The sequence below is a fragment of the Schistocerca cancellata genome, chromosome 12, assembly GCF_023864275.1.
Source record: "Schistocerca cancellata isolate TAMUIC-IGC-003103 chromosome 12, iqSchCanc2.1, whole genome shotgun sequence".
Classification (NCBI taxonomy): Eukaryota; Metazoa; Arthropoda; class Insecta; order Orthoptera; family Acrididae; genus Schistocerca; species Schistocerca cancellata.
The window spans coordinates 164246806-164260088 of record NC_064637.1 but is presented as its reverse complement, the minus strand read 5'-3'; the positions used below and the strand labels follow the sequence as shown (position 1 = coordinate 164260088).

Genomic DNA, 13283 nt, shown 5'->3' with positions numbered 1-13283 from the left:
GCTAGGATACGTACTGGGTGGTTGTAATTAAAGTGAACCTACTCGAGGGGGTCCAGTGTGGGCTGTAATTATTGTACGGCAGCGAGACTTGGTAGGTGTGCTATGCATTAATGCAGAATCAATTTATGTTGGGGAAAGGAGTTACAGGTTTGGCCACCAGGTGCAAATCTGGCACTGTGAATTCAAGAAAGACATATAGAAACCTTTCCACATGTAATGGATTAGGAAGGGACATGGGCAGAAAAGGTCAAACACCTCTTGCACAGTTTGTAAGGTACAAGCACTGGAGACGTCAATCGGGTGCTGCATCCGTAAAACAATGTGATCGACATTTGCTGGCAGCAGTTCTGGTGCAATCTGAGCAACGTCTTCCTGTACCCTAGCCTTCAGATCAGAGACTGACTGTGTCCCTGGTAAACATGTTCTTTTAGATGTTCCCAGAGCCAGAAGTATCATGGTTTCAGATCAAGTGATCTTACAAAACATGCATCTGGAAAAGCTCTTTAGATAACATGTTCGTGGAAGGTAGCATTTAGCAGATCTGTCACTAGGTGAGCAACATGAGATGTTGCCTCATATTGCATGACAACAGTGGTTTCCACACAGCTGCACTCTTCCCTAGCAGGAGTCACGTACTGTACAAGGAGTCTAAATAATGTGCAGTCATCACGGTACATCTAACGGGCCCTCTGGGTATATTTACTTCAAAGAAGAATGGACTGAGAATAAAGGTGCTTCTGAATCCACAGCAGACAGTCACGTACAGCAAGTGGCTCTTCATGTACAAGATGTGATTTAACGGCACCCCATATTTGGCAGTCCTGTGTATTCACTGCACCCTGTTGTGTAAAAGACGCCCTGTCACTCCGTGGAAGATTGCCTGGCCACATGTCATCAAATTTGATCTGTGCTAGAAACCGAAGAGCAAATTCAGAACATTGCTACGGGTCATGAGATTTCAGTTTCTGCACCATCTGGATCTCGTACAGGTTGCAGTGTAAAATAGATAACAAATTTTTCCATACTATTGACCACGGAACGGATAGTACTCGTGAGGCTTCACAGGCAGTAGCACTACCGGGGACTCACACTGCACAGTCAGCTGCAGCAACAGCAACCCCGTCAATAACTTTCACTGGAATAGGACACCTTCCTCTTCCAGGTGCCACGCGAAGCTCACCTTTTTATTTATTTTTTGTCTTTTGTCTTTTTTTTATTTCATTATTGTCCTTGAACCATTCAGTGACATCAGGCCTCTCCTTAGACCTTTCAGTCAGCAATACACATTCAGTGCAGCACTGTAGTTACTGCTGTTCACATAAAACAGTTTCACTAACAGCACATGGTCTGTCTTCTTGATAGCCATACTGTTAACTCACATTGTAGTTTTTCAAATGACAGAGTGAATGTCATACCATCATACAAATGGTGTACAGTGCCAGACTTGCACCTGATGGCCAAAGTTGGAACTAATTTTTCTTAATGTATGTTGGTTTCACATTAACCCACCTACCAAGTTTTGCTGTCATATGATAATTATAGCCCACACTGGACTTCTGTGAGTAGCCGTACTTCAATTATTACCACCTGGTAGTTAAACCAAATAGTACTTGCAGGTTATGAACAGTGCAATTTTCTATTAATTTGTGACTCTTTTAAGTGAGTAAATCATTAAATGACTACTTTTTTGCTATGATGCTACACACGAACTAGTATTTTATTAATACGCTTTCATCTGATGGTATCAAAGGGAAAATTAACTTGAGAAAACTGTAAAATAACAAAGAGGCAGAATGACTGTCGAGAACTCGCCTTTAGGGTATGAAGTGTGTCAACTCTGCTGATACACATTTAAAAGTAGATAAAAAACTAATCCTCGCTTTCAGAATAGCTTTTGTGATGAGAAAGGGAAAACCGTCCCTCTCATCCTGGGATCTGAGTGACCTGCAACTCCTTTCTGACCTTGCCCAACCTACTCATCTCTCACACCTGAGGATGAACCAATAGTTCAGCAATCTAGGATTAGCATGCATTTTAAATGTGTATGTTGGTGGTACTGGTATTTCTATTTTATCATATTTGTGAGAGTTTGTTCCTAATAGTTGTAAGGTACACACAATCTTTCCAATATACTGTGTAAATGATGAAGATCTGGTAACAGTGTTACTGTGCAAGACTATAGATTACAGCCTTTTAAGTGTGGATTGTGTTGACAAATAAGATGCTACTAATTAATGATAGTTAATTATTAATGCCGGTAACAGAAGTGCTCCATTACAGTTACACTTCTGCGGTAGATGATAACTTAACTCCTTCAGTACCATGCAGGATTCTGTATCTCACTATCTGTAGTACACAATATTTGTAAATTAATGCTTCTTTCATAAGAATCATAGAATATTGCTTTCCTGTTTCTACTGTCACATATAGTACACAAATATACTGCAATGAAAATGAAATAATTGTAAGGCATTATTGGCAGGGAGCCACTGTGTGGGGGTTGTTTGTCCACCTGGTGTGAGTCTTTCTATTTGACACTGCTTTGGCAACTTGCTCACATTTTTGATAAAAGTGAGACGAAATGAATAAAATGCCACAAACACCTGGCCCCTGAGTAAAGATAGTCACTGGCTCAGCTGGGAATTGTACCTGGGATGCAACATTTTGGGGAGTGCACAATGCAAGAAAACTGTTAGACGGCACATCTACACAGGGGTTCGGTTGTACACTGTTGCATTATGCCCATACGTAACCAGCTAAAGTTTATCGAGTGGCCTTTGGAAATTTATATGCAAAATATTAGAATTATAATGAATTAAGTTGCTGTGAATCAAGGTAGCAATCCTACAGGATAATTACGTCGCCTTACTACACATCTGAATTTTTTAAATAGATTCACAGAAGATACATTTTTAGTAGAGCAGTTGCAGACAACCTAAAAATGTTCTATAGTGCATTCAGATCTCCTTGTAGTAAATGGTTCACTAAGAAAGTCTGGTCACAGGACTTTGTCACATCCACAATTTATAAGCCTCTAAATCACCCACCAATACACAGAAAAATACTAATTTCTGAACAACTGAATACAGAAATGTGCCTAATTGCCATTTCTGCCCAGGCAGTTTTGGGATTTTCTCTGCCTGGGGACTGGGTGTTTGTGTTGTCATAATCATTTCATCATCATTCACGCGAATGGTGAGACTGGACTGCTCCACAAACGAAACACATCATCAGCATCATCATCGTCAGACACTTCGAACATGTGTGGCACTCCACCTTCACGATTATTGTCCTTACCACACCAACATCCACAAGCAAAAGACCGCGATGTCCGCCTTGCATCCTCTGTCCTCAGTTATAGCTTGTCATACCCACTTGTTCGAATTAACACCTATTTCCTTAACCATCATTTCCATGCAAAACATTCCACAAGCTTTAACAATTTCAAATGTATGTACATTACAGAATATTGTTCACATGCATTTGAAAGTAGTTTGACTGTATTCACACTTCGTCCTGTAATTCACTTGCTTACTTAATTTTTAATTTTGCTCAAATCTGAATGGCCATTGCTAGTCAACTATGCTTCTTTATTCACTTTCGCTGTTACTGCACTACATTACTCAAATGTTTTCTTATAAATATTCTATTCAAATTTATTATAAATAAACATCTAAAAATAAATACTAGTAGCAACTATCTATGTAGAGGCTAACTATTTCTTGTGTTTGCAGAGAATTTTGTTTTTGGACACACCAGTTAATTAAAGAATTTTTGTTTATAATCAACTGCTAGTTTTATTAATCCTTATGCTAAACATTCATTTATTACAGGATTTACAGGATGCAGAGGAGTGTTTGATATAAGTCACTGGCTTTCACCAGTGATGTAGTGAACATGCAACAAACACCATAAACATATCTAAAAACAAAGGCGATGTAACTTACCAAACAAAAGCATTGGTATGTTGATAGACACACAAACAAACACACACACAAAATTCAAGCTTTCGCAACCCACAGTTGCTTCATCAGGAAAGAGGGAAGGAGAGGGAAAGACGAAAGGATGTGGGTTTTAAGGGAGAGAGTAAGGAGCCATTCCAATCCCGGGAGCGGAAAGACTTACCTTAGGGGGATAAAAGGACAGGTATACACTCATGCTCGCACGTGCGCGCGCGCGCACACACACACACACACACACACACACACACACACACACACACAGACACACATATATATATCCATCCACACATATAAGGACACAAGCAGACATATGTAAAGGCAAAGATGTTGTTGAATGACAGGTGAGGTATGAGTGGCGGCAACTTGAAATTAGTGGAGGTTGAGGCCTGGTGGGTAACGGGAAGAGAGGATATATTGAAGGGCAAGTTCCCATCTCCGGAGTTCTAATAGGTTGGTGTTAGTGGTAAGTATCCAGATAACCCAGACGGTGTAACACTGTGCCAAGATGTGCTGGCCGTGCGCCAAGGCATGTTTAGCCACAGGGTGATCCTCATTACCGACAAACACTATCTGCCTGTGTCCATTTATGTGAGTGGACAGTTTGTTGCTGGTCATTTCCACATAGAAAGCTTCACAGTGTAGGCAGGTCAGTTGGTAAATCATGTGGGTGCTTTCGCATGTGACTCTGACTTTAATCATGTACCGCCCTCGGTGTAAAACCTGTCCCATGCACCCTCCCACCACCACCTAATCCAGTCCTGTAACCCGGAAGGTGTACACGATCAAAGGCAGAACCACGTGTGAAAGCACCCACGTGATTTACCAACAGACTTGCCTACACTGTGAAGCTTTCTATGCGGGAATGACCAGCAACAAACTGTCCGTTCACATGAATGGACACTGGCAGACAGTGTTTCTTGGTAATGAGGATCACCCTACATCTACATCTACATCTACATCCATACTCCGCAAGCCACCTGGCGGTGTGTGGCGGAGGGTACCTTGAATACCTCTATTGGATCTCCCTTCTATTCCAGTCTCGTATTGTCCGTGGAAAGAAGGGTTGTCGGTATGCTTCTGTGTGGGCTCTAATCTCTCTGATTTTATCCTCATGGTCTCTTCGTGAGATATACGTAGGAGGGAGCAATATACTGCTTGACTCTTCGGTGAAGGTATGTTCTCGAAACTTTGACAAAAGCCCGTACCGAGCTACTGAGCATCTCTCCTGCAGAGTCTTCCACTGGAGTTTATCTATCATCTCCGTAACGCTTTCGCGATTACTAAATGATCCTGTAACGAAGCGCACTGCTCTCCGTTGGATCTTCTCTCTCTCTTCTATCAACCCTATCTGGTACAGATGCCGGCCGGTGTGGCCGTGCGGTTAAAGGCGCTTCAGCCTGGAACCGCGTGACCGCTACGGTCGCAGGTTCGAATCCTGCCTCGGGCATGGATGTGTGTGATGTCCTTAGGTTAGTTAGGTTTAATTAGTTCTAAGTTCTAGGCGACTGATGACCTCAGAAGTTAAGTCGCATAGTGCTCAGAGCCATTTGAACCATTTGGTACAGATCCCACACTGCTGAGCAGTATTCAAGCAGTGGGTGAACAAGTGTACTGTAATCTACTTCCTTTGTTTTCGGATTGCATTTCCTTAGGATTCTTCCAATGAATCTCAGTCTGGCATCTGCTTTACCAACGATCAACTTTATATGATCATTCCATTTTAAATCACTCCTAATGCGTACTCCCAGATAATTTATGGAATTGACTGCTTCCAGTTGCTGACCTGCTATTTTGTAGCTAAATAATAAGGGATCTATCTTTCTATGTATTCGCAGCACATTACACTTGTCTACATTGAGATTCGATTGCCATTCCCTGCACCATGCGTCAATTCGTTGCAGATCCTCCTGCATTTCAGTACAATTTTCCATTGTTACAACCTCTCGATATACCACAGCATCATCCGCAAAAAGCCTCAGTGAACTTCCGATGTCATCCACAAGGTCATTTATGTATATTGTGAATAGCAACGGTCCTATGACACTCCCCTGCGGCACACCTGAAATCACTCTTACTTCGGAAGACTTCTCTCCATTGAGAATAACATGCTGCGTTCTGTTATCTAGGAACTCTTGAATCCAATCACAAAATTGGTCTGATAGTCCATATGCTCTTACTTTGTTCATTAAACGACTGTGGGGAACTGTATCGAACGCCTTGCGGAAGTCAAGAAACACAGCAACTACCTGTGAACCCGTGTCTATGGCCCTCTGAGTCTCGTGGACGAATAGCGCGAGCTGGGTTTCACACGACCATCTTTTTCGAAACCCATGCTGATTCCTACAGAGTAGATTTCTAGTCTCCAGAAAAGTCATTATACTCGAACATAATATGTGTTCCAAAATTCTACAACTGATCGACGTTAGAGATATAGGTCTATAGTTCTGCACATCTGTTCGACGTCCCTTCTTGAAAACAGGAATGACCTGTGCCCTTTTCCAACCCTTTGGAACACTACGCTCTTCTAGAGACCTATGCTACACCGCTGCAAGAAGGGGGGCAAGTTCCTTCGCGTACTCTGTGTAAAATTGAACTGGTATCCCATCAGGTCCAGAGGCCTTTCCTCTTTTGAGCGATTTTAATTGTTTCTCTATCCCTCTTTTGTCTATTTCAATATCTACCATTTTGTCATCTGTGCGACAATCTAGAGAAGGAACTACAGTGCAGTCTTCCTCTGTGAAACAGCTTTGGAAAAAGACATTTAGTATTTCGGTCTTCAGTCTGTCATCCTCTGTTTCAGTACCATTTTGGTCACAGAGTGTCTGGACATTTTGTTTTGATCCACCTATCGCTTTGACATAAGACCAAAATTTCTTAGCATTTTCTGCCAAGTCAGTACATAGAACTTAACTTTTGAATTCATTGAACGCCTCTCGCATAGCCCTCCTCACACTACATTTCGCTTTGCATAATTTTTGTTTGTCTGCAAGGCTTTGGCTATGTTTATGTTTGCTGTGAAGTTCCCTTTGCTTCCACAGCAGTTTTCTAACTCGGTTGTGGTACCATGGTGGCTCTTTTCCATCTCTTACGATCTTGCTTCACACATACTCATACCCTGTGGCTAAACATGCTTTGATGCACGGCCAGCACATCTCGGCACAGTGTTACACCGTCCAGGTTATCTGGATACTCCCCACTAACACCAACCTATCGGAACTCCGGAGATGGGAACTTGCCCTTCAATATATCCTCTCTTCCCATTACCCACCAGGCCTCAACCTCCACTAATTTCGAGTTGCCGCCGCTCATACCTCACCTGTCATTCAACAACATCTTTGCCTCTGCACTTCCGCCTTGACTGACATCTCTGTCCAAACTCATTGCCTTTACATATGTCTGCTTGTGTCTGTATATGTGTGGATGGATATATGTGTGTGTGTGTGTGTGTGTGTGTGTGTGTGTGTGTGTGTTTGCGCGAGTGTATATCTGTCCTTTTATCCCCCTAAGGTATGTCTTTCCGCTCCCGGGATTGGAATGACTCCTTACTCTCTCCCTTAAAACCCACATCCTTTCGTCTTTCCCTCTCCTTCCGTCTTTCCTGATGAAGCAACTGTGGGTTGTGAAAGCTTGAATTTTGTGTGTGTGTTTGTGTTTGTTTGTGTGTCTATCAACATACCAACACTTTCGTTTGGTAAGAAACACCATAAACAATATGACAACTATGATGGGATGTTATTGGTGATATTTTTTTCAGGTGGGCTAAGGTACAGATCAGTCACCATATCCAAGTTATTTTAGTATCATTTTTGCTGGCTTCACCAACTAACAACAAAGCTGTGAATATATGTACCAAAAGGTGACGTTACAGCAGCCATTAACCTTACATCATTGACCAAAGCCAACGACTCACATTGAACGTTCCTCTAGACCTAATTTCACACAAAAACAGTTGCTGTATTGTGGGAAATGTGTTGATTTGTATCATTACAGTCATTAGAAGATTTTTTTTTAAACAACTGCTGATAGCTTATTCTATAAACTGGTGCAAATGTGATGATTTTTCTAGAAATTGTCTTTATCTTGTGATTTCAATATTTTACTTTTTTGAGAGAATTCTAGCTTCACCTTTTTAGTGTGATGTAGCCAGACAGTTTCTCAGTTCCCCCTATATCCCCTCATTGGAAATTGCTGACAACATCCACTGAGTTCACTCTTGCCATCTATATTTACTGTTCAATAGCAGATGACACAGCAGCCATCATTGTGAAAATTGTCACATTACGTGACCTGCTGCCTGTTATCTTACAGGGAGCCAATGATGTAGAGGCAGCTATGCTAACCACTAGATCAAGAGCTGCGAACACAAGTGCACGAAGTTGCTGTAACTAATATAATGACTGCTATTATTGTTAGACCCTTCAGTTTCTTGTATATATATTAGCTGCAAAAAAAGAGAGAAGGAAGAGGTCAATGTGGGATGTTGCTCATGAAAATAAATTTAAAAAATTAGAATCAAAATGAAAATTATTTGTTGCAGGGAACATGTGGGCGCAATCATGGTCTAACATTTTAGATGTCACCATTCCATATCCTGGGAAAAATTTCCTCAATGTGGGTCCAGAACTGCTTGCACAGGTAAGTTAACTAAACACAGTCATCTGATAGAAATACTTACGTGTAACAATTCATACAGATACCGGATAGAATTAGCAACAATATAAAGAAGATTCCAAGTTGCAGATAGGCGCAAGGAAAAAACTGTGACATTCAAGCTTTCAGTCAAAAATCCTTCTTCTGCAGTAGAACACACACACACACACACACACACACACACACACACACACAACCACTGTCTCTGGCTGCTGTGGCATGTTATTTGTTATGCCATCCTGGACTTCCTGTTTTTGGATAGAATGACTACAAAGATTGAGTTGTTGGTAAAACAGGTGGCAGACATTGGCATCTTGGCTGTATACAGGGAATATGTTAGTCTACAAAGGAGATTACTTACAAAACACTCATGTAACCCATACTAAAATATTGTTCAAGTGTGTGGGATACCAGCCAAATAGGACTAGCAGGTGGTATTGAATGGGCACAGGTTTATTTGACTCACAGGAGAATATCATGGAAATACTGAAAAACATGAACTGGTAGATATTTGAAGACAGATGCTTACTAGCCTTCGCATATGCTTACTAGCCTTCAGCATCTTCTCTCCCATCAACTCCACCTGGTCCTCCTCAACCTAGTGTGTCACCTCTGTCCATATTAAACCCACCAACCATCAACATTACCTGCATTTCAACAGCTGTTATGCCTTCCACATGAAAAACTCCCTGCCATACTGGCTGGCCGTTTGGGGACAACGTATCTGTAGTGACGAGTACCTGCTTGGCCAGTATGCCTTCAAAGACAGGCACCATCCCCACATCTAGTCCACATGGATCTCCCATGCCATTTCCCCACAAATCCCAGTGTTCCCACCATCCACAAGAACCAGCCACAAAGGAGTGCTATGCTCCCTTATCACTCAGTACCACTCCAGACTGGGGCCAGTGAACCACATCCTTTGTCAGGGCTTTCATTACCTATTATCATGCCCTGAAATGAGGGACATCCACCCCTCCTAAAGTGGTGTTCCATCATGCACCCAGCCTCCACAACATACTAGTCCATGCCTATGCCACTCACAATCCCAACCCGTCGCCACAAGGATTGTATACCTGTGGAATATCCTAGTCCAATACCTGCCCAATCCACCGACCCAGCATTTCATATTCCAGTCCTGTCACAGGTTTATCCTCCTCCATCAGGGGCCAGGCCACCTGTGGTAGCAGCCATGTAGTTTACCAGCTCTGCTGGAATGATTCAAAAGCTTTTTGTATTGGTATGACTACCATCAGCTGTCCACCAGGACAGAGGCCACTACCAAACTGTGGCCAAGAGCACAGCAGACAACCCTGTGGCAAAATATGCACCTGCACATAACACACTTGATTTCAATGGTTGCTTCACTATCTGAGCCTTCTGGATTCTCCCTTCCGCTCCCAGCTTTTGTGAACTGTGCAGATGGGTGTTATCCTTACAACGCATTCTCCACTCTTGTAATTATTCTGGCCTCAACCTGTGGTAACCAGTTATCTCCACACCCTCGACTCAACAGTTTCCACCCCTCTGTCCTAGCACCTCCACCTTATTTTCATCTCTCACCCTCTTTGTTTGCCACCCTCTGCCAATGCTCACGCTCATCTTTCTCCACTGCTCTCCTTTTGCGCCCCATTTTCCCCATCTTCCTGCCCCACAACCTCCCGACGCTGTGCCTGTGGCACTCTAATCCCTACACACTCCGCCAGACAGCACTCTTCTCCCCCTCACGTGCACATTGTTATCCCTTCCCGTTCCCCATCCCCTCCAGATTGCTGCTTCCATCCGACATGATGGTTGCATTCTGGCCCAAGCCACTGGAGTCAGTAGTCGTGTGTGTGAGGTGTTCTTGCTTGTGTGAATTAATGATGTGTGTTCCTCTTTTTCTGACGAAGGCTGTGCCCAAAAAATGTTGTCTAGTTCCTTTTAATCATGCATGTCTGCAATTTAATAAGTCATCTTTATGGTAAGTAGCAATCTATACTTTTTGTATTTGTTGCAGTCAGTTAGATATTTATTTCTCTACTTCATAACAAAAGTAATAACATGCAGCCATGTATAAATTAAAACATACAAGAATAGCAACATAAATAAATGCATATTACTAAATATACTGTGTTGTTTCAAAGAAATTATGCAGTAGAAGGATGAGAATACATTCTTCATTTCGTTATTATCCACATCCTCATTCACTGACAATTTATTTACACTCACAGCCTAACTCAACATGCATAAGAAAATATTGCTTATGGAAAAACTGTGACTGTTAAACTTGTAAAGGAACAGTGACTTCTGTATAATAGGTGTAAAATAAAGTGTAGAACCATTGGTAGAGAGATGCTGAATGTAACAAATTTGGTTGTCAAGAGGGAAATGCTTGAAGCCTTCAGTGAGTACTATAGCAGAATCCTATTGTAACACCTCTTATAAAACTCAAATAAATTCTGGTAAATACTGTCAGTGGCACCAGAGCTCACATGGGTGGTACAGGTACAGAAATTGAGGGTAGAATGACAGGAGCAGAAATGCTGAACCCTGATTTTAAATGTTCCTTACTAAGAAAGATACACATGTACTGCCCCACCATGTATATAGACACTAGTATCAGTGGTGTTGAGTAACAGCTAAAATTGCTTAAATTAAACAAGGCCCCATCTACATCTACATATGACTACTCTGTAGTTCACAAGTAAGTGCCTGACAGAGCGTTCATCAAACCACCTTCAAGCTCTTTCTCTACTGCCCCACTCCTGAACAGCACACAGGAAAAATGAAAATTTAAATCTTTCCATACGAGCTCTATTTCTCTTATTTTATTCTGGTGATTGTTTCTTCCTAGGCAGGTGATCACTAACAAAATACTTTTGCATTTGGAGGAGAAAGTTGGTGATTAAAATTTCATGAAAAGATTCTGCTGCAACGAGAAATACCTTTATGTTAACAGTTGCCAATCCAACTCGTGTATCATATCTGTGAAACTCTCTCCCCTATTTTACAGCAATACAAAGCAAATGCCGTTCTTTGAACTTTTTCAATATCTTCCATCAGTCCTACTTGATGTGGACCCCATACTGTGTAGCAGTACTCCACAGACCTTGCCCTTGCCGGTCTGGGGGTAAGAATAGGCCCGAGGTATTCCTGCCTGTCATAAGAGGCGACTACAAGGAGTTTCACACATTTCGGCCTTTATGTGATGGTCCCCTGTAGGGTTTGACCTCCATTCTTCGAAATTTTCTCCAAGTGCGAGCCAATTGGGGAAGGGCGCCTAAAACGGTGCATCGTGTCCGTCGTGCGTTGAGATCTTTAGCCCACTTTCTCGTTGTCGCATTTCAGTCCCACTCATTCTCCATCTATTGTGCGAGGACACATTCCTGGGTGTATTTTCCACTGTGCACTGTGCAGTGTAGCTTCCTGCATTGATGATGACCGTAGACTTCTTTGTACCTGATATCCAGCACAGTAGCTAGTCTGTTGTGGTGGGGCCACCATGTACCCTGTTGGTTGTAGCTCCCTGACCGCACAAGGATCGCTCTGCTGATGCCTGCGCTGTTAACTCCCCATGTATGCCAAGGGGGAGGTGCCCATCCCCCTGGGCCATCGGGAATACTGGCAATGGCCATACTGACGTGTGCCCTTTGCTGCGGTTGGGTGGCACCCATGGCGAGTGCTTCTGGTCATAGTGGGTGGCTTCAGGGCAGATGACACGCGATGAAGTGTAGTCCATCATTTCTTGCTGGTGGTGAAACACCAGCAGTCTCAAAGCGTTCATGAGCTCAATTCAGTGCACAGAAGTATGACCCCAAATCATTCCCCTCCCTGGCCACACCATGGAAGGAACATCATTCTAAGGATGGTGGCAAATCTTATTTGCCCCAATACCTTGAATGTTAGAGAACTGATGGGGAATCTTTCATGATGACTAAGCCTCAGCTTTTTGTTGAGCATCTAGAGGACAAGTTTTGGGAGGTGGAGGGATAGTCCAAAATGAGATCTGGGTCAGTCTTGATCAAAACAGCATCCTCCGCCCAGTCATGGATGTTACTTGCTTGTGACAAGCTGGAGCATGTTTCTGTAACAATCATGCTCCACAACAGCTTAAATATGATCCAGGGTATCATATTTCACAGGGACTTTCTTTGCAGTCGGATGATGAGCTGTGCGCCAGAGCGTCGAGGTGTTCATTTCATCCGGCGTGTCCAGCGTGGTCTGAGGGATAATCAGGTTGTCACTGGTGCCTTCATCTCGGCCTTCGAGGGTGATACATTGCCTGAGAATGTCAAGGTGATGGTCTACTGCTGCGATGTAAAGCCCTATATCCCTCCCCCGATGCAGTGCTTTAAGTGCTGGAAGTTCGGCCATATGTCTTCTCGCTGTACTTCCAGCGCCACTTGTCGAGATTGCAGACACCCATCATATCCCAATACTCCGTGTGCCCTGCCTCCCATCTGCATCAGCTGCAGAGAGTACCATTCGTCTTTATCGCCAGACTGCCGGATTCTCCAGAAAGAAAGGAAAATCGTGGAGTACAAGACCCTGGACCAACTGACCTACACTGTGGCTAAGAGAAAATTTGAACACCTGCATCCTGTACGTATGACAACAGTTCTGGCACCATCAGCTCTGCCAACCCCAGTCACCTCTTACAGCTGGAAGACTACACCTGCCTCCTTGATG

General features: G+C 43.0%; 1 protein-coding gene across 2 annotated transcripts in view; it reads left to right on the top strand.

The window, feature by feature from the left end:
* LOC126109791 (angiotensin-converting enzyme-like) overlaps window positions 1-13283 on the top strand; it is a 267091-nt gene that overhangs the window by 214229 nt on the left and 39579 nt on the right. For both annotated transcript variants that reach the window (XM_049914847.1, XM_049914848.1), the window contains exon 8: window positions 8500-8597. In XM_049914847.1, the coding sequence (XP_049770804.1) occupies window positions 8500-8597 (98 nt within the window). The remainder of the gene's footprint in view (window positions 1-8499; window positions 8598-13283) is intronic.